Source organism: Sprattus sprattus, assembly GCF_963457725.1.
Source record: "Sprattus sprattus genome assembly, chromosome: 4".
NCBI classification, from domain to species: domain Eukaryota; kingdom Metazoa; phylum Chordata; class Actinopteri; order Clupeiformes; family Clupeidae; genus Sprattus; species Sprattus sprattus.
The window spans coordinates 17123055-17144056 of record NC_137923.1 but is presented as its reverse complement, the minus strand read 5'-3'; the positions used below and the strand labels follow the sequence as shown (position 1 = coordinate 17144056).

Here is a 21002-nt window from a genome sequence, read left to right as displayed (position 1 = left end):
GTATGTCAACATCCTGGACATTTTGACTCTGGAGAGAACATGTAGAGTGGACATCCCCTGCATGTTATGTAGGTATACTGGATGTGTTGGCAATGTCTAGCTTTCCAACTTGAAATATCTGTCATAGATTCTTACTATTTGTGCCCAGTATGGAATGTTGTGACAATTTTTTTAACACTAAATGGCCCCAGTCCTATATATCTAAAGTAACGCCGTAGTAAATGATCTTTCCCTCTTTTTCAGTTAATAACTAAATATCTAAAGAGTACTTTCATGTGTAGTATGAATTAATTCCCTCTTGTTAATAGTTAGAAGACAAAATGTGTAAAACAACTAATAAGCAGTTAGTTTTGAAAAAAACTAAACTAAATCTATAGCTAGTTTTACGGGGAAACATTTAACAATACTATATTAAATCCTTTGACTTGCTTAACATAGAAGAGGAGTTTGATTTGGCATTACTATCTCCTGTACCATGCAAAGAAATAAGATAGTTTTTGCCAATAAATCTAACTTTCCTATGCATATTTAGAATACATTCTGGCCACATTGGAATTGGCAGTTGCAGACACTTGGAAACTCCCTGAAGTAAACCAACCACTTCTTGATCTTGACAGATCAAACATTTCCTGTGAAAAATTATCTTGTACAATTCTCACAGCCATTTCATTATCACCGTCAGTGACTCCATCAGTACGAGTCATTTTGATAAGGTAAGCTATCCTTTGTGTAATGCATTGTTGTGTGATTTTTGGGCAATTCCTGCATCACTGTTTCAGTAGGCTACAAAGGTTGATAGACTGGATAGATAAGAATTGTACAAGTGTAAATGTATAACCAAATACATCATACACTTCTTTGAGGATATGTTTGTTCTGTTTGTTCACAGGTAAGTAATCTTCTCCTGCCTACATTGTTCTAGATAATAAAAATGGATTGGATTCAATGCTAAAAGTGTTTCCCAGTATTACTGAGTAATCTGTTATTGTTTCAGAGCATTTTATTACATTTGTTTGATTTCAGGTCTAGTAACATCAAGAAATGTGTGACAATACTTCAAATAAATACTAACAGAATGCATTGCAATACTGGGAAACAGCTTACCGCTGTTTTAGGCCTTTAAATGTTCATGTTTTCTGACAACCCGAAATGTATTTGAGCAGTTCTTCATAATCTGTAAGGAAGATGTTTACAAACGACCTTAATCTTGCCCATGAAATGCTATGCTATTATAGATACAGAATCTTTCTGAATTCATCGAAACACTGTGTAACTTCATTTCACGTCTCTCTATTCCCAACTCAGAATGGCAGATGTGGATCCTCCTCCTGCACCGGCAGCCATGCAGGTCAGTGCAGACGATGAGAAACTCTTGTCCTCACCTTCACCTTGTAGTGAGGGGCAGCAGATGGAGCAACCTCCACCCTACTCTCCCTACAACCCTCCCCATGTGCCCTACGGTCCTCAGGACCCGGGCCTCGAAGCTCAGGATCAGTGTAGCTCAATGGGACTCCAAGTAACTGCAGGTAAAGTTTGATCAATACTGGTGCTACTTTCTCAGTATGGGGTACATGACAGAGGGGTATTGCGCGGAGATAAATGCTTTGAACAATGAGTGGTGTACTGAGAAAATCTTTTCCTGTTTCCATTCAGTGTATCAGGGTTACTGCCTTCAAGATTCAGGTTTTGAAGAAAAATCCATTCGGCTGGCTTTTATTAGAAAGGTAACCCCCTCTTATCATTACCAATTGATTGATTGACCAATTGATTTCAATCCGTTCATTCCAGTGACTTGCCATGCACATCTCTGCGATCATCTGCACCTCATCTCTCATGTCATCAACTCACTGGTTTCCCCCGCCCCTCATCTAACCTCACAGGCATGGTGTGAATAATAAGGGGGTTCAGACCCCCAATTTAAGACTTTGAACCCCCCTATAGCCGTATATCTGAATAATTTGCACTCTGCTTACTGGTGTTTAGCGTGGTCACTCTCCAGCTGGTCTTCACCTTCAGCATAGTGTGTGTGTTCACCTTCTCCAGTGTGGTGAAACAGGCTGTGCAGAGTAGCCTCTGGATGTGCATCAACTCCTACATCATCTTCCTGTTGGTGTCTCTGTGCCTGATCTTATGCAGATCCTTTAGCCGTCTCCATCCTTGGAACCTGGTGGGCCTGGCGAGTTGCCATGAGAGCATACATATACTTCCCAGGAACATTAAAAGCTTTTAGCTGCTTTAGAGCAGTGCATTTTGTAACAGTGTGCTGGTTTGAGTCTGCCTTTTCTTCAGTGTCTCTCTGTGTCCAGGGCCTTGTCACTCTCAGTCTCTCTTACATGCACAGAGAGAGCAGTAGCGGAGACCTTGTGTGCCTATTTCCTGGCAGCTCTAAACCCTTTCTTGTCAGCTCAGCGCCCCAAACCCTGCCTCAATCCCCCAACCCCTGCCTCCGCCCCACACTGTCAGCAAGAGCAACCAAAGACCGTTTCCCTTTGCATCAATCAACTGATTTCAAACTTTCTCACAGGAAAATACTTCCCCAGGAACATTTAAAGCTTTTAACTGCTTTAGAGCACTGCATTTTGTAACAGTGTGACTGTGTGCTGGTTTGAGTCTGCCTTTTCTTAGTGTCTCTCTGTGTCCAAGGCCTTGTCACTCTCAGTCTCGCTTACATGGTTGGCACAGTGGCCTCGAGGTACAGCACCCCTGCTGTTGTCATCGCCATGGGCTCAACTCTGGTCATCTCTTTTGCCATTATAATCTTCACAGCCCAGGTAGGATCTACAAATCTGTCAGTGTTTCCAAATGCTGTCTCCTTATATTTCCATATTCATTCCCAGCATACATTAATTAATTTATGTTGCCCAGACTAAAGTGGACCTCACTATCTGTAATGGAATCCTGGTTGTGCTAGGAGTGAACCTACTCAAATTTGGCTTGCTCAGCATCTTCTTCTACTCAACAATTTCACATGCCATCTATGGCTGCATTGGGGCTCTGGCGTTTTCAATGGTACGCCCCCTAGCTGCTATATCGTCAAGTTTATATATCCGATGTGAGTTTAGAGATTATTATCAAACCAAACACTAAGAGAAGATAATGTCTTCCAGCACAAGCCTACAGTAGCCCCACATCACACAGGAAACTGCCACTGGGGGACCACACAACCATAGGGGGCGGAGCATAATACACTTGCATAACACAAAAGGATGAATGTGATGCATGTGTGAAGACTAATAAATGTGTCTTGCAATTACAAATAACTTGTAACATTAACCAGAACTCTCTTCTCTTGCCCCTTAAACCCCATACCTGTCTCGGGTGCAGTTCCTGGCAGTGGACTGCCAGCTGGTGATGGGCAGAGAGACGTACAGCCTGAGCCCAGAGGAGTATGTGTTCGCTGCACTCATCCTTTATCTTGACATGATCAACATTTTCCTGCACATAATGGCTCTACTGGGGGGCGGCTCCAACAATTAAAATCCATGCACACATTTACACACAGACAATACACGTTTGTATATATACAGTGGGGAAAATAAGTATTTGACCCCCTGCCGTTTTTGGCAGTTTGGCCACTTGCAAAGGAATGTGTGATCTATAATTGTAATGGTAGGTATATTTTAACAGTGAGAGACAGAATATCAACAAAAACATCCAGAAAACTGCATTTTATAACAGTTATGAATTGATTTGCATTTCATCTGGAAAATAAGTATTTGAACCCCTGCCAGACAGCAAGAATTCTGGCTCCCACAGACCAGTTATTTGCCCACGAAGCAGACAGATTATTCCTCATTAGGCCTTACATGGTACACCTGATCTCAACTGGTGATGTGTATAAAAGAAACCTGTCTAAAGAATCATACTTCACACCTTCAACCTCACCACCATTGGCAAGACTAAAGAGTTGTCCAAGGACATCAAAGATAAGATTGAAGACCTGCACAAGGCTGGAATCGGCTACAAAACCATCAGCAAGCAGGTTGGTGAGAAGCAGACAACTGTTGGTGCAATTATAAGCCAATGGAAGCAAAACCAAACTGTCAATTGCCCTCGGTCTGGGGCTCCATGCAAGATCTTGCCTCGTGCAGTGTCGGTGATCATCTGAAAGGTGCAGGTTAACCCCAGAACTAAACAGGGGAGCTTGTGAAGGATCTCAAGGCAGCTAGGACCCCAGTCGCCAAGAAAACCATTAGCAACACACTACGCTGTAATGGTTTGAAGTCCTGCAGCGCTCGCAAGGTCCCCCTGCTCAAGGAAGCACATGTACAGGGCCGTCTGAAGTTTGCCAATGACCACTTGAATGATCCTAAGGAGGATTAGGAGACAGGATGTGCTCAGATGAGACCAAAATCAAGCTCTTTGGCATCAACTCGACTTGCCACGTTTGGAGGGGGAAAAAATGCTGAATATGACCGCAAGAACAACATCCCCACCGTCAAGCATGGAGGTGGAAACATTATGCTTTGGGGCTGTTTCTCTGCCAAGGGTACAGGACGACTTCACCGCACCGAGGGGACTATGTATGGGCCATGCACCGTGGAATATCTCATTCATTCCCGTTGAAAACGCAACCTTAAGGATTTGAAAAGGATCTGCAAAGAGGAGTGGATAAAAATCCCTGACATGTGTGTAAACCTGGTGACCAACTACAAAAACAATCTGACGTCTGTGCTTGCCAACAAGGGTTTCTCCAAGTACTAAGTCATGTTTTGCTAGGAGTTCAAATATTTATTTTCCGGATCAAATGCAAATCAATTCATAACTGTTATAAAATGCAGTTTTCTGGATGTTTTTGTTGATATTCTGTCTTTCACTGTTGAAATAGACCTACCATTACAATTATAGATCACACATTTCTTTGCAAGTGGGCAAAATTGGCAGGGGTTCCAATACTTATTTTCCCCACTGTATAAACACACATATATATATGTACAGTAGACATGGACAAAATTGCTGGTGCCCTTCCGTTAAAAAAAATCCACAATGGTCACTGAAATAACTTAAAACTGATAGAAAGTAATAATAAATAAAAATGTACTGAAAATTAACTAATGAAAATCAGACATTGCTTTTGAATTGTGGTTCAAAAGAATAATTAAAAAATGTCCACGTCTGTAGATATATATGGATTGATTATAGTTCAGTCTGTGCATATAAAAAGACACACACACACACACACACACACACACACACACACACACACACACACACACACAAACACACAACTCATTAGTGACTATCAGATCTTCTGGTTCAGCTCTGAAATTATCCTCAGTAATGTAAGACATGTGTATATCTTTTTATTATAACAACAACAACAACTCATTTCATTTTACTGTAATAAAACATATACACTACTAACCAAGCTTATGTATTATCTAAAACCTTTCCATACACAAACCCCAACTTTTAATAATAAGCACTTATAACATGAATTATGGTGTTATTAGCTTATTATTCAAAACATTTTATTTCTTACTCCCCTCCAGGGTAGTTGCAGCTGCGTCACCAAAGCGATTGATAGTTGAACTGCACTTTCAGCAGGTACCTCATTCGTGTCTGTGCAGGATTGTATACGATGAACTCGTTGTAGAGGAGGCTGTAACCTCCGTTCTGGCCCACGCCAGTCTTCTTGCCAGGACCCATGGGCACGGTCATGTCATCCCTGGAATACAACCCCAGAAAGAGAAAAAAGAAAGAGATGAGATGATAAGAAAGATGAGAGAGAGAAGTCTAGGAGCAATCCTAAGCTAAAATCAGTCTAAAAAGGGATCTACAGAAGAGATAGTAAAGCACTATGCACCGATGCACTACTACATAACACGGAAACTGTTCCCACCCATCAAATTAGTCAAAATTCTCCTATGGTTGCCAACGTGTGCTGTAAAATACATCTGGCACCACAAGACTTGTCAGGCGGGGGGTGAGGGGCAATTGAGAGATAGACAAAAACAGAGACAGGGGGATGGTCTTACAGTGTGACAAAGTTCTCTGGGTCAGGGGCTGTTTGCCCCAGGCCTTTAGTGCTGTGCTTCCCTGAGGGCAGTCTGTTTGCATCATAATCAGCAGCCAGCAGCTCGTTAGTGTCTCCCAGGGCAACCTGAAACCACAACAATGACCTTACACAACTGGTATCCTCATAGGAACACGAGGTGGTTACTGTAAGAGAAACATGTAAACAAACCAAACAAACAAACAAATGTTAGCACAGGCCTGACTGGCACGTACCTCACTAAGCAAGAGGAATCCAATGTTGTGCTTCTGACTGGCAAAGCAGTAGTTGCCACTTTTTGATGACATGTCAGCAAAGTAAATCCCCTTGCCAAACTAGAAGGGAGTTGAACAAACAGGCACTCAGTGGTCACTCAGCATCCAAGTTGTGAAAGAGTGTGTGCCTCTTTCTCTAAGCTCAATCACTCACCATGTAACCAGTGACTGGGGCCTCAGGAGGGGCCACCCTTAGGCCCTGGCTCAGGATGCCTACCCAGTTGGAGAGGCGAGAACCATGCCATAGCAACATCCTGCACAGTAAAACACACACACGCCACATACATAAACACACACAAGTAAAACACAGAGACAGACAGACATACCCATGCACATTTAGACCGTGGTGGATGACGGCGTTCTGGTGGATGGCCAAGCCAGACTGAGGCCTGTGAGAGAGCTGCACAGATATTGGTCATACCCATTAGTAAAATAAAAAAGAGAGAGAAAGAACGAGACTGGCTGACACCTGTTGTGTAGCTGGGAGAGGAATGTGTCGTTTTCTCCCTCCCGTTCCACCGCAAAAATGTCCAACACAGTCATGGTGTAGTCGTTGTGAGTGGGAGCATGAGTGGACCTCAGATACTTCTCAATCACCTGTAAAATGTGTAAATAAGTGAGGGTCAACGAAGGAAAGAAAGAGTACGAGACATTTTAGCTCCATTACCACAGAGTGAATTAATAATGACAACACCTGATGTGTGAGTCAGTGAAAATAAGAGAGGGTCAACTCACCAAGGAGGGAGGGAGTGAGAGAGAGTTTAGCTCTACAAACATGAAGACAAACTAGAAGAGGACAGAGTGACTTAATGACAGAGAAAAACCACGCAAGGGTTTGTAGGAGTTCACCTGGAATTCATGGCCGTCTGCAGACAGAGGCTTCATCTGGCAGCCGAGGGAACGGTACTGTATGTCCAGAGGATGCTCCTCACTGTTGGTGCTCGACTGAACCATCTTCACAGCTATCTGAATATCACTCAGTGCCTGAGAGGGGAACGGAAACGCAGGGGGCGGGGTGAGCAACCAGCCATACTAGGCCCAAAATGAGAATAAATGTTCAAGATGAAGTAGTTCTTAAAAACTAACATTAAAAGACCTACCTCTAATAATGCTATTTTTTCCTTTAGCTCTTCCTCTGTGCGGATGACTGGAGGACTGCGTAACCTAATGAGTTTGTTTGTTTTCAGTTAGTCACAAGCAGGTTGGATGCTTACAGAAACATACCAAAACATCAAATTACATTTACAAACTTTAGCAGAGTTAGACATGAATTTCTCTCAAATTGGGAAGCAGTTTCTTTTTTTACCCAAAGTCATGGGGGATGCGGGTGTAGAACTGGTTGCAGGCCTCCAGGAGTTCTTTGTTACGTTCCTTCCTCTTTAAGCACTCTTCAATCCTCTTCAGAGAAGCATAACCAGCACTGATCTGCTCTGAGGTGAGCTTACCTACAGCAGGGCCGGAAGCACTTTACCGTTACCACTGGCATTTACTGCAGTACAAACAGGTCACCCTTAATCTGTCATTGTTCCTCAATATCTATATAGTGGTATGCAATTGTGAGGTGTGTTCTGTGGTTACATTAGATTACAGCTGATTTCTTCAGCTATAGGGATAAGCATGTGGGGTAGATAAATCTGGTTTTTGAGTGTGGCTTTCAAAGCACTTGCACATCTTGACTGTTGTATTATAGATAGATTTACGATGTAGGAAGAGAATAAGCCAGACTCAAAAATATCTCCAGTACTGTTGCCCTTCTACCTTAGTATCTAGTACATGAACACTTGATTGGGCAATAATTTGTTGTCAGTGTATCAGTAACATATGGTGAACAGAAATATTATGATATATTTATGCAAGCTCATTTTTAAGACTTCCAGGTATCTGTCTCAATATTTTGTCCCATCCCTAATACGTACCCAAAGGCGCCTTTCTGGTATCAAACTTCATTTCCAGCACGCATTCCTCCATTGCTTTGAGGTCACATATGAGCTCCAGGAGGGACTGCACTTTGATGTCCAACTTGGAGATCTTTTTCTGGGCAGGATCTTCCCTCTCCGTCTTCACCTCAGCCTCCTCCTGGGGATGAAGAAGATGACAGTTAAAAGGAAAGGTGCAAGATCACTGTGGAGCTGCTCACTCAGGCTAGTTATTTTGTTTGGTCAATCGGGTATTTTGAAATTGACTTTTCTTGTATTTTCTGCACAGTGCTTATTCCGTGTAATGAACTGATAGCCGTCAGACTTTAAACATTTTAATCTACTATGGCCATGCTGGAAAAAAAAACACTGAATCGCAACATAAAGATACGAAAATATAAAAACAGTGGATTAAGGGGTAAGTGTTAAGGGATAAGAGGCTTTCATTCTTGCCTTGTCCTTGGCGCTGAAGTCCATATATATCATGTCATATTTCCCAGGAATTTTCTCGAAAGTTGCTCGGTTTTCCCATTCATTCTTCGTTTTGTCCAAAAATCTAGCAAAAAATAAGAGTATATATGCCTGTTACATAGTAGGTGCATACAGATCTGGGTACCAATTGTGTTATTCAAACATTCAAGCATTGTGTTATACTAAACCGAATACATTAACTAACAGAGAGGAGACAGCCAATCAATTCCCTTACTTTTTCTTGAAGAAATCTTTAGCTTTGGCAAGATCCCCTCCACATGTCGTCAAATTGTTCTGTCCAACTTTACCAACTGAAAACAGAAGAGTTGTTATGTTCTCCTTATATACTCTCTAGGAAAAATCAGCATACTCCTGTATGACATACTTAAGCAGAAATCAGCAAACTCGTGCTCGCACTCACCCCTGCCCCATCTCAACCACACGCTGTAAGCCTTGGCATTATCATCTTGCAACAGCTGGATCAGGTAGTATTTGTTGTTGTTAAACTGAAGATTGGTCTGTGGAGTATGTGTGCAAAAATACGGTGTGTCGTCATTGATTCCCTTTTCAGTGGACACAAAATGCATAGTTATTTTGCTCTAAACCCACCTGGTTCAGCATGACATCATAAACGTCGTTTCCCTCGCTGTACACATGGGCCTATTACATTTGGGCCAAACAAAGGAAGGATTTGTCAAATCATCAGTCAGATTGGTTCAAACCACCACTCGCGCTTCAGGTTTATGTATAGTTCAGGGACCTCTAACACACTTAGCATATAAAAAACAGGTAATTCAGTGTGTCTGTCCTGTTTTGTTTTAGAAGGTAATACAGATCTGACAGCATACCTTTCCCAATTTGGCCTTGCATTCAGGGTCCACAGGGGCTTTTCCCTTCATGACCAAAGTCTTTACTACTTCTGTGAAGCATATGTAAGGTTAAATATATAAATAATATACATGTGACATGCATTGGGAATGCAAAGGAATGATGTCTGTGTTTGTGTACGTGGATACAAAAATCAGAAGTACATTGTGTTATTTGAGCAACAAGTTTTAAACACAAAACATTTAAGGATGACACACAACTTAAAACTGGTTAAAGTGCTGACCTTTCGTTTCATGTTCACTTTCCTTTGTAAGAACCTCCATGTTTGATTTTTGACTCCTTCCTGCACCACGTCTCTTTTTGGCTGCAGGCTTCTCCTCTTCCTCCGTTTTAATTTGCCCAACACTTTGACCCATGAGGTTCCCGTTGCCTGTATCACCTCCATCAAGACTCTCTGAAGGGAATCAGTAAAGCCTTGGTTAGACCAGAGTCAATACATTAGCAAGAAATACAGTGGCACAAAAATCTGCCACACCAACTGGCTTCCCGCAGCCTGACCTGCTTTAACTGCATGTGAGCGAATCTTCCTCTGGTACTTTGTAACCTGGTTGGTTTGGACCATGTTGACCACATCAGCCACGTAGCGGCCTCCAGACACATGGTTTAAGGTGACACAAGCCTCTCCTGCCTTGACTGCAGCGTCCAGCTGCGTGCAGACTGCAGGTGGGAAGGGTTCCCACTGCCCATCATCCCCCTCCCACTGCCATACAACTATGGAGATGAAATAAAGGGTTCACACATGTCAATGCCGGTTGTGCATTTGTCCCTTCAGAAGAGTCAGAAGAGACTGAAGACCTAAATTAATCGTAGATTTCATAACTTAATCAAAGAGTTTCAGATGCAAAATCAAAACTAACACCCTGTCATTAACAGTTTCTGCCACTTCAACTAGTAAACTATCCGTATTTGTCAGCAATTGCTTGTTAGCTAGCCCTTAGACGATGAGCTGTAACGTAGGAATTCTGACTAGCTAGTCCTGAGAGGGCACGCGGTTTAAAATATATATATATATATATATATTATCAACCTAACCTCATGCATGAGTTATATACAGAGAATCCTGGCATTCAGTAGATAGTTGGACGCTTACAAGTAACGTCGCACTAACACACACGAGTGAGCATACCAACTCTACCTGACGTATTAGAAGTCCCATTCTGGGCAATTTCTTCATTCTTTCCTCGGCAACTCCTTGTTCGTCTCATGTCTTAGATCGTACGTCAGCTACATACAGAGCAGTCAGATTAGTTGTGCATGTTTATTATTCAGGACAAATAGAAGCCGTAATGGTATTTATTCAACTTCCAAGTATCTTACCGCTTCCTGACAACAGACAATGCAGTCGGAGAGGCGCGCAAATTACGTCATATCACCCCTTGGGCAGTCCACTTACATATGCATTAAAACAAGCCCCTTACTTGAACTAAACAAACTGTTCCAAAAATTCCAACTCAAGGTTGGTATTTTTCAGTTTGTGAAAACTATTCCTAACATAATGGCATGGTGAAAAATGCCAATAATTGGTTCCTATATCCGTTTCAGTTCGGAACTACTTTCACGACGTTCCGACCTCCATTGGGTCATGTGTCTGAAACGAATGTGTAGTGTTTGGTTTTATAAGAAAGTCTAGCAAGCTTGTATTTCATTGCTGCATTGTTGCGTTTTGTAGTGTTTCTAACAGACCATAAGGATATATGTCTTCCCTTCGAACCCGAGTTTTTGGTGTCTGCCATCATTGTCAGTCTGTCTTCCCATTGAAAACTATATTTAGGGTAAGTTTGTTTTATTACATTTACAATGTCTAAAAGGAGCGGAGGGAGAGTAGTCTGAATTGGGTTCTGGATTCATATACCAGCTCACACATCGAACTCAATTGCTAGCCGCGAGCGGTTCCAAGCCAACGAGGTTGCATCAATTGGTAGTGCACTATATCGGCAACTAACAACGTCTTCTGCTATTAACCTCGTGTAGACCCATATTTTCTGTGCACTCGCTCACTTGAATCAAGTGATGTCCTGCAAGGACAGCCATTGGCTCTAATCTCAGACCTTCCCCGAAGCCTAGGAGAGAGTAACGATGTACTCAGAGTGTAACTTCTACAGTGAGCTTCCGCCCACTCCGGAAGAGTGAGTGCAATCGTTGTGGGTATATACCCCACATTGTGAGCATGTTTTTCTACTAATGGTGGGTTGTATTGGAAAAAAAGATACATAGTGCTTCTCCGCACCTTTGAATGTTTATCACTTGAGGAAGTTTTTTGATAAAAACGTTGTGACGCTCAGTAGTGAAAAAAAAGACGAACTTCTTGAAAATAAAACGAAATGGGCGTGGTGTATGTAAATCAAGTATCTATGATTGGCCAAATGTGGCCCTATTTGTAGTGTAAAATAACACAATCCGTCAGTTTGGATATATATGGGCCATTCTACCGAATTCGTGTAATATGCAGTCCCTCAACAATAAAAACTATTTACAAAACAATTAGGTATTTAGGCATAGATATTTAATTAGAAAATGTTATGGTCTATATAAACCCAATGCATTACATGAGATAGTGATAAGCTAAATATATACAAAATCATCATTTATAGGGTACTTTCTATTGGGAAGTAGCTGTCCCCAACCCTGACATCTAAATTTCAATGCCTTTAAATAACACTTTTCAATTTTTTTAGATTTTTTTCAATGATTTCATTTCAAAGACCTTTATGATTGGGTTGATACAGAACTTTGAATATTTAGATTTATTGTGGGTTTAATTTGTAAATCAATTTACTATACTCAAAAAATCATGTCCCTAGTTTTCATGTCACTACCGAAACACAAGAGTTTTAGTCCATTGGCTGAGCCTGTGTTTTAGCCACGACTCTGCATTTTTGACCATGCAGTGACACTGCATCTCTGTCCCTCATGGTTGAATGGTAAGTAGCTAAATCCCATAGTTTTTATATAAATGTGTTCCAAAGTCTGAAAATCGACGTGTAACCTTAAGAATTGTCACTACCGAAACGCATGTTTTCTTCAATTAAGTAAACCTTTTGGGGTTTCATGGAAAATCTTATGTTTGTATGTGTGTTCACCTCTTCAAAGATGTGTTTGCAAGCCGTGTGCTTGCTAGAATTCTTTATTTATGCTTAAAGTAAGCTAGAATTGTCACTACCGAAACAGTCACTACCGAAACATATGGTAGTGACCAGATAATTTCGGTAGTGACAAAATGAAATGGTAAGTAGTTCAATCCCATCATTTTTAAATAAATGTGTTGTGTGGACTAAAGGGCGGCCCAGAGCACCTTTTGGATGATTTTGGGAGAGAAATGAACATCCATCCAACAGTGCAGTCACTACCGAAACAGTGCAGTCACTACCGAAACAGAAAAATTGAACTTGAAAATTTGGTAAAAAATTAATTTCTATGGATTTCATTGTGAAAACCTTCAAGAAATATTTGTAAAAATACTCTTCAGAGAAGGGTAGGAAACACAATCTGAACAGGTCAATAATAATACTTTTTTACTATAGTAACTATAGTGTTTCGGTAGTGACAATTTTTGGAAGAGGAAAAACATTCCAACACATTCTGAAAATAAAATATAAAACTTGACTGTTCTTTTACTAGATATGTGTACTTTAGATATGGTACAATATACATACGGACAAAGTTTTGGGAATAAACCATAAAAAAATTCAAAATATATCCGACATGACTTTGCATCAATTCGGTAGAATGGCCCATATATATATATATATATATATATATTATAAGAAATACATATTAATTAAATACAGTATTCTGCTCTGGATTTCTGCTCTTATTTCTAATTAGTGAAGAAGTGATCTGCCTGTTGAATTATTTTATTTATGCCAGCTTTTAATTCCCACATTGATTATCTAGTTGGCTGATCATAATTCAATTTTTCTTGTCCTTTCTCCTCAGACTCAAAGCGTTTCAGCCCAACCTCTCGTGCAGGCAGACTTGCTAAAAGGCCGTCCTTACAGGAAACACCCTGGAGTGACAAATCTCAAAGCTCAGCGTTTGCCTGATGAGCTGCAGCGAGGTGCCCTGTATATCATAAAAAGTATGTTGGCTACACTTTAAAAGAGTACTAATTGCTGTTGTTTGGTTTAAACGTCTGCTGACTCTCTCTTGCAAATAGATAACATCAGCGTGTGAGTTCTTATTTCAACTTAAATGTCTTGTCTGTTTGCTAATCCCTCGGTCATACTCTCTGCACTGATAGATGCCCAAGTCAGTGATCTGGCAGAGAAGGCACAGCGTCTCTCCAACTTCCTATGGAGTAGGAAGCGAAAAGCCGAGGATGCTCAACTGAGGGCAAAGGCGATGGCCTTGGAGAAGGCTCTGTGGAGTGCCTCACAGGAACATCCCACGGGTGAGATGATGCGTATCTAAACAAAGCTGAGGTGAACCTAGTTTTTCCTGTAGGAGATCAGATGGGAAAGGAGATCAGGCAGGCTGTCTTATTTATGAAATATCAGCGTACATATTTTCACCTCACCATGTAACCAACAGTAATCTGCCTGCTTTAATTAAATGAACATGGTAATGTGGATGGCTTAGAAAGCTAACCCAAGCAGTTTGATTTGATCACAGAGGTAAATGTTTTGTACGTCATTATGTTGATTCAGAGGGGGAGGATGGCAATCTGGAAGATCGGATAAGGAAGCAAGTTCTGTATGACTTAAGAAAAAGTACCTACAATTGGACACCTATCAGGTACTGTGTCCTTTGCTACCCAGTTGGAATTATTCATGCGTACATTTAATTAAACTCTCAATTTGCATGGCCATGTGTTTTTCTTTCTGTTGTAGGTATGATGAGGCTCTAGGGTTGGTGTTCATGGCCTCAAGGTTAGCCGGTGGATATGCAGCTGTTAGAAGAGCTCTCCATGAGGTAAATTATGGATTAAAGAATACCTCAGCACAAAACTTTAAAAGTGATACCCTAGTGTGACAGAGTGAAGTAGGCATTCTAATTGTACTTCATTTTTATGATGTTCACCTTCCTAAAGATTAAAAAACGAGACCCCTCCTTCTCGCCACGTTCCCTTCTGGACTTTGGGTCTGGGCTAGGAACAGTTGTGTGGTAAGTTTTGTCTGTAACCTAATATTTATATAATAACTACCTAAAGATTAAATATGTACTGGTATAGGAAATGGGTATATGAAATGGTATGTGTGTGTTTTTCCCCCCTCTGACCTGACAGGGCATCACAGTCTCTGTGGGCAGACTCCCTTAGAGAGATGGTTTGTGTAGACAGCTCAGGAGCCATGAATGAACTGGCAGATCGACTTTTGAGGGGTACTATATTGCATCTCAGTTCAATATTGCAGCCTTAGATGATCTGAAAACAAACGCTCATTGCATTTCTCTTTGACTACTAGGAGGAGATGAGCAAAATAAACCCTTCATCGACAATGTTTATTTTCGTCAGTTCCTCCCTGTCTCCCCAAAGGTAAAGCAGCACCAAGACCAAGGTTTTGTTTCATTACCCTTTTGTTAACGAATATCTTAAAAAAAAAACATTGATTTTGATCAATAAATGTGTATTTGTATTCAATTGCATCCTTCTGTTATAGGTGCAATCTGATCTAGTGGTGGGGGCATTTGCTTTGTCTGAGCTTGGCAGTATCAAAGAGCGTCAAGATGGTGCTCTCACCCTGTGGAGGAAAACTGGCTCTTATCTGGTTGAGTGCCTTACCCATTTGCATAAGTGAATCTACAAATCCTCAAGTATTCAATGGCTGAGTCTGTGCTCAAGCTATGAAAGTAATTTCTTCTCTTTTTTGATCTTATCTCCAGGTGCTGGTGGAAAATGGCACAATGGATGGTCACAGCATCCTCATGGAAGCAAGAGACACTATACTGAAGGTCTGATTTCTAAATCGCTGCGTATGGACAAAAATATTGCTAATGTTTGTTGCATCAGGATATCTCTAAATCTCAAAGTACATTGCATTGTATTCATACGCAGGCAAATCCTGGAAGTTAATGGCAAAGGCCTGACCAGTTGACTTTTAGTAAACTGAAGAGACGTTTTAATGAAACAGGCGTATGAATTTCATATTTCCTCTCTCAAAGTGCAACCCATAATGTCCCTTTATAGATCACGTTTCTGCCTTTTGTTTGGTTTCTTGTCTATAAGACTTTTCTGTTTTTTTTTTCATGCTATGAGCAATTGCTACAGTATGTTTTGATAAATCATAATGGAAATCCCTTTCTTTTTCAGAATGAAGATAAAGTAGTGTATGACCATAGAATGCCATCTGTGTTTGCTCCGGTAGGTACCATAAAGTCTCTGCTATCTGAAAGACTTGCACTTGTATATTTAGAAGACAGGCTAACAGCATGCCTCCCGGAAGTTGCGTTTACATTTGATTTTCTGTATTCTGACAGTGCACCCATGCATTGCCATGTCCGAAGATGATGCAAAGGCTGTCTGTGCCGTGCAACTTTGTTCAGTCCTACTACCCTCTTTCCTTGACGAAAGTGAGTCGACACTCAAAAATATAACATTAATTAATACATTCTTCATGTGGATTTGTCAATATCTGATGCACAATTAAATTTCAACTGTCACACAATACATATGAACAGTAATCGGTGGTCTATGCAAACAAAGTTCCATTTTATTTAACGGGAGCAGAAAGAAAAGTTGTTGAATCCTTCCATTTTATTTCCGACTCCTTCCCCTACCTCATCTCAGAAACAGGAAAACTGCCAGGAAAAGTTCAGCTACCTGATCATCTCCAGGACGGGGTCCGCTGAGCAGGGGGACAGACTGGCTGGGACTGAGGAGGTGGAGTGGGGCAGACTGACGACACCGGTCATACGCCGGCCCAGACGTGTGCACTGCCAGCTGTGCTGCTCCAGCGGAGAGCTCAAGCGGCTGGTGGTCACAGCACGCCTGCACGGCAGGTCTGGTATCCCGCTAGAATGCTGCTGTCGACTTCAGTGATTGTAAAATTGTTGTTGTTTTTTTAAGTCGCTTTGGACAAAAGTGTCTGGTACATTAACTGTGACTATAGAAGCATGGACATCTTGCGCTCAATTCAAAAGTGAACCGGAATTTACTACAGATTCTCTGGCTCTAAGAAGCACAGAGTTTGGCTCCAATTGGAACATGTGGCAGCTCTCATTTTTTATTATTTCCCATGTAACGGACAAGCATGATGTGTGCTGTCCATGCTTTTTATAGTCATTGGTCTTCTTACATTGATTTGTTTTAGGACATTAATTGTGTTTCATGTCTTGCATTCACATTTACAACAAACCCATTTGTGGCCACCTTTCACCTTACCCTAGGTAGTTATAAGAGAGCTTAATGTGCTTGTTTTTGGTTCTGATATTTTTTATATTTTTCACAGAGACACATACCGCTGTGCCCGCAGCAGTGACTGGGGAGACCGACTCCCAGTCGTCTTGGCAGAAGACGAGGATGACTCCACTGTTCAGAGTGACAATGAGCCATTATAATCAGAAATGTCAATAAAATTAACTTATGTGCATCTTTTGAGTGCAGTGTTAATGTTGACAACGCTGCACACAAGAATATTTTCCGTTGTATTGAGAAGAATCATTTATCAGCGTACACACTGAAAACTATTTTATCATAGCGCACTGAAATCCAAACAATTTGGTATGACGAAAACTTTTTTAACGTGAGCTAGCTGTCTTTGAGGCAATACAGAATAAAAGTATTATTAATCATGAAACAGGGAACAACTCATTTGGGGAGCTGGGGAACTATGTTGGCAAACCTGGTTGGCATAGCTTGGCACTACAGAGGTGAGCAACAACCAACAATGTTGCCTGCGATAACCTTAATGTTGCCCATCCTCTGCCAGTTACCCCTTCTAAAATAAGTTATATATCATCATCTATATATCACAATTTCACACTTTTTGAGGTATGGTTTTATAGGCAACTAGTTTTGGTACCATCCTCAAATTAATTTTGATAGCATAAAATCATGTGAAGGACCGATAACCACCTGTGTCTTTCCCACTAGCCAACCAGGATATGCCCTATGTAGTTCTGTGTAACGTGCTGGAATACCCTGCAAAAACAAAAGAAAAGTTTTCACAGCATGACATTGCTAGCTATACTGTCAAAGCTTCAATCAGTGTCAGCTGAGCTGTTGGTGGTGTTTGCTAGGTTTTGCATACAAATTTGCATTTGGCAGTAAGCTTGCTAGTTTTGGAACAGAACTCCGTATTGCTGCTTTAAAGTGTATATTGTATGACAACTGTCTCACAGAAACAGACGGGAAATAATAGTTTAGGCTTTATTTGACTTAATATGGCAAGAAAATGATGTGCAATGACAGTATTTTTTCAAATCCTGTAAATAAATAAGGGGTCGTATTCCCATGTCCTTTTAAATGTCCTTTTATTTCCCTACAATCTCCCGTAGGGCAGTGGTAAGGTCCGGGTACTGATACTGAAAGCCAGACGCCAGGGTCATTTTAGGCTCGACCTTTTGACCCTGTGTGAGAATAACCGCCCGTTCAGAGCCAAGCAGGCCATCCAACACAAAACCAGGCACAGGGATTACTGTGGGCCTCTGCATGATGCGGCCCAGCTCCTTGGTGAACTCGTAGTTGGTGGCCTGTGTGGGGGCGACACCATTGAGCACCACCGGTTGGTCGGAGGGAAGCAGAGTGGTGGGCTCCAGGGCGTGTGCGATGATGCCTGCCAGGTCTGAGACATGGATCCAGGGAAAAGGCTGGCGCCCGGAGCCCAGAGTGCCTCCCAGGCCAAACCAGAAGGGAGTCAGCATCTGCTTCATGGCCCCGCCATCACGGCCCAGTACTGCACCTGGCAGAGGCATGGGGCAGGGCAGGACAAATGTATTTATATCGCACAATTCATACATATTGTTAACTAAAAGTGCTTTACAAATGAGCAGATAAAGGAGCATAGAATAATGAGATTTTTTCAAAAAAAAAGGTAAAGTGCATTAAAACTGATAGTAAAAGAGGGTCAGACAGAGTATGTTTGAAATGTCATGAATTCAAGGTTGACAAATGGAAGTGTCAGCTTAGTGATAGAGCACCATTTACAATACACATACCAATGCACTTTACTAAGGGCTCTGATTATTTTTTCAGCTGGTCCTCCAAATACAGATGTGACCTACCTGGTCTCACAACCACTTGTCTGGTGTTCTTTGCGATGTCATCAGGCAGTTTTGCCGCACCCTCCCACTCTCTCACCAGCCTTGACAAGAGGTCAAAGGGCGTCCAATCACTTTCCTCTGTATACTGGGTTATAAGGCTGGGTCTGTAGCACGCTAAAGGGAGTTGAGCAGTAGACACAAAATGTCTCACATATCAGGCAAACAACAGGGGGTTTCATAAAACCTGATTCTGATTCATGTCAGGGTGTTGTTTCTTTATTTCCTTGTATTGTCTCAAAGGCTTACCATAACGGACAGTATTGTGTATGAGGAGTTTGCTCCTACATGTGTTTGTTTGCAATTAGAATGACATTGAAGTTATGTAAATTGCATTTGCAGACAACTTACCTACACCCGTGACAAGAACCCAGGCATGGGGAGGACTGGGAGAGGATGCAATAGCTTGGGCCAGAGTTTTGGTAGTGTCAACTCGGCTGGAAAACAGGTCGTTTTTAAAGCTGTCATTCCACCTGTAGGAAAAAATGCCATGAGCCAAGAAAGGTTCGTTCACATAAGGAACAGCAGAAAAGCTGGTAGATGTAAGGAGAACACACTCACCAGCGCAGAGGGTTCATAATATTCTCCCCTGCCAGATTGACAGCGCCGTCACAAGGTGGTAGACCACCAGACTCCAGTTCTGCCTAAATTGAGAGCAGTTAATTTGACATGACAAACAGATGGGATTTCCACTGACAGTTCAGATTAAGTGATGGACAACCTCTTGAATACAACAGCAACAACTGCCTTTAAGGGTAAGAAAATATCAATGACTTTACTAACAAGAAAGGTAACAACACAAAGTAATTATTTAAATAGATTCATTTGACAAACTTCAATTCCCTCACCCATGTTATTTTCCCAGGCCCTGGCTGTCGGGAAATCTGAGTGACTTCATGGCCCTTATTCCTGAGCAGTTTGGTGAGCTCTCGTCCCACAAACCCAGTTCCTCCACCTTGGCAAAGTTACACATACATATAAGACTTGTGTATTTTCAGACAACTCAGGAGGGGGCAAGAGTATTTAAGAAACAGCTGAGTGTTAAAGACTACCAGATTACCTCGTACACTGGAGATGTAAATTGAGTTATCTCATAAGCATGAATGCAATACATTGGCTTTCATGCGCATGCGTTGTAACAACAGTTACAAAACATTTTGTTATGGAAGCATGACAGGCGACTTCCAAAAGATCTTACAGAAGAAATATCACATGATAACTTTCAGTTATTCAGAAAGTGCCTGTTAATGTGGCTTAGCCAATCGGATATTCCATTCCGGTGATACATTTAAATGAGTAACCCCATTAGCCCTTCGTTTTCGGCAGCCTAGCGTAACGTATCTTGCGAGCTAACGCTGACCTTACCTTTCCTGTCTTCGTTGTAGAATAAAAGTCAAATAATAAAACAGCAAGAAAATACGTGTTTGCATACCAACTAAGATTCTCATCACGCTCCCTGACGAGCGACTGTGACTTCACGGCAGCTTTGCTCCTCCAATTTGATGGAGAATTTTGTTTCCAGCGCGTTTACTTGTCTCAAATTTGACCAAACCTGGAATCCGTAGCCTGTTACCCCGGTGTTCGAAATTTAGACAGAGACAGACGCCATGATAGTAAGGGAAAGTATAGTCAGAGAATGGTTTACACATATATCGAATGATATTATCTCCTTATGGATGCAACATAAAACCACGTTGGCCCATCAGTTTGTAAAAGTGGAAATACTGTTAGAAATTATACATTATACTTTCCAGACACTGGTCGATTTAGATACGCTTCGCCACCGGAAGCGGTGACCATGTTTCAGGAAGAAAAAAACAACACGTGGGTCGATCAGGAGATAAATACGACGACTTGCATTTAACCAGTCTCTTTTCCTCGTACGAGCGACTTGGATAGAGTTCTACTGATCCTGCGTGGGAAGGAATAGTAACATAGTTTTTTGAAGACGTTTAGCCGTATTCATCGTGCTATTTGTGTTGAGGAAATTGTCGCAACCGTAGAGAACAATGAGGTAATAAGGTTTAAGAGATGGAGCTGGTCCGTAACTCTTCTTTAAGCGAAAGCCCGCAGCGTGCGTAGAATAGCTTTTTTTTTTTTATTGTTATTTTTTTTTGCTAGAGAGGCACTTATCGTAATAATCATCGTAACCGCAAACCTAAGAAAAGGCTCGAATACCGAGGTGAGTTTTATAGTAACGTTGACATTCGATTTATGTGTAATTGAAAGCATGGAGAAAGGCCGTTGCACGTGGTCTGCAAA

The 21002-nt window shown here is 41.5% G+C and overlaps 4 protein-coding genes across 4 annotated transcripts; 2 read left to right on the top strand and 2 right to left on the bottom strand.

Annotated features, from left to right (window-relative positions):
* Positions 1–1306: 1306 nt before the first annotated feature.
* On the top strand, positions 1307–3477 carry LOC308363388 (protein lifeguard 1; the record flags this gene model as incomplete). Its single annotated transcript, XM_080836199.1, has 7 exons — positions 1307–1526; positions 1654–1724; positions 1976–2176; positions 2290–2458; positions 2626–2771; positions 2866–3009; positions 3325–3477. The coding sequence occupies 7 exons, from the start codon at positions 1307–1309 to the stop codon at positions 3475–3477; spliced, it is 1104 nt and encodes a 367-aa protein (XP_080692325.1).
* A 1874-nt stretch (positions 3478–5351) lies between these two features.
* parp2 (poly (ADP-ribose) polymerase 2) lies at positions 5352–10931 on the bottom strand. Its single transcript, XM_080837870.1, has 18 exons — positions 10863–10931; positions 10681–10769; positions 10044–10256; positions 9769–9939; positions 9506–9576; positions 9267–9317; positions 9079–9175; positions 8893–8968; positions 8640–8742; positions 8187–8346; positions 7577–7715; positions 7371–7434; positions 7120–7254; positions 6740–6867; positions 6425–6524; positions 6232–6330; positions 5979–6103; positions 5352–5668 (listed from the first exon to the last, which is right to left on the bottom strand). Exons 2-18 carry the CDS (start codon positions 10748–10750, stop codon positions 5509–5511), a joined length of 1962 nt encoding a protein of 653 aa, XP_080693996.1. The 5' UTR covers positions 10751–10769; positions 10863–10931; the 3' UTR covers positions 5352–5508.
* A 231-nt stretch (positions 10932–11162) lies between these two features.
* Positions 11163–17837, top strand: mettl17 (methyltransferase like 17). Its single transcript, XM_080836509.1, has 14 exons — positions 11163–11317; positions 13482–13623; positions 13786–13935; positions 14192–14279; positions 14375–14456; positions 14575–14648; positions 14770–14864; positions 14948–15018; positions 15143–15250; positions 15366–15434; positions 15793–15843; positions 15960–16052; positions 16270–16481; positions 16931–17837. The coding sequence occupies exons 1-14, from the start codon at positions 11240–11242 to the stop codon at positions 17037–17039; spliced, it is 1422 nt and encodes a 473-aa protein (XP_080692635.1). The 5' UTR covers positions 11163–11239; the 3' UTR covers positions 17040–17837.
* Positions 17838–17849: 12 nt separating this feature from the next.
* Positions 17850–20292, bottom strand: sdr39u1 (short chain dehydrogenase/reductase family 39U, member 1). Its single transcript, XM_080836510.1, has 6 exons — positions 20173–20292; positions 19589–19695; positions 19302–19384; positions 19092–19213; positions 18705–18857; positions 17850–18382 (listed from the first exon to the last, which is right to left on the bottom strand). Exons 1-6 carry the CDS (start codon positions 20186–20188, stop codon positions 17955–17957), a joined length of 909 nt encoding a protein of 302 aa, XP_080692636.1. The 5' UTR covers positions 20189–20292; the 3' UTR covers positions 17850–17954.
* Between the last annotated feature and the right edge of the window lie 710 nt (positions 20293–21002).

What these genes read in the sequence shown, in the direction of transcription:
- parp2 (XM_080837870.1), bottom strand. Translation starts at nt 10,750, where the DNA reads ATGAGACGAACAAGGAGTTGCCGAGGAAAGAATGAAGAAATTGCCCAG. An exon ending in CAGACGGCCATGAATTCCAG is followed by an intron (nt 6,868 to 7,119) that starts GTGAACTCCTAC and finishes CACATTTTACAG; the next exon opens with GTGATTGAGAAGTATCTGAG. An exon ending in CCCCAGTCACTGGTTACATG is followed by an intron (nt 6,331 to 6,424) that starts GTGAGTGATTGA and finishes ACTCCCTTCTAG; the next exon opens with TTTGGCAAGGGGATTTACTT.
- mettl17 (XM_080836509.1), top strand. Translation starts at nt 11,240, where the DNA reads ATGTCTTCCCTTCGAACCCGAGTTTTTGGTGTCTGCCATCATTGTCAG. An exon ending in TGCCCTGTATATCATAAAAA is followed by an intron (nt 13,624 to 13,785) that starts GTATGTTGGCTA and finishes CTGCACTGATAG; the next exon opens with ATGCCCAAGTCAGTGATCTG. An exon ending in ACCCTCTTTCCTTGACGAAA is followed by an intron (nt 16,053 to 16,269) that starts GTGAGTCGACAC and finishes ACCTCATCTCAG; the next exon opens with AAACAGGAAAACTGCCAGGA.
- sdr39u1 (XM_080836510.1), bottom strand. An exon ending in ATTATGAACCCTCTGCGCTG is followed by an intron (nt 19,214 to 19,301) that starts GTGAGTGTGTTC and finishes TTTTTCCTACAG; the next exon opens with GTGGAATGACAGCTTTAAAA. An exon ending in ACAAGTGGTTGTGAGACCAG is followed by an intron (nt 18,383 to 18,704) that starts GTAGGTCACATC and finishes TGCCTCTGCCAG; the next exon opens with GTGCAGTACTGGGCCGTGAT.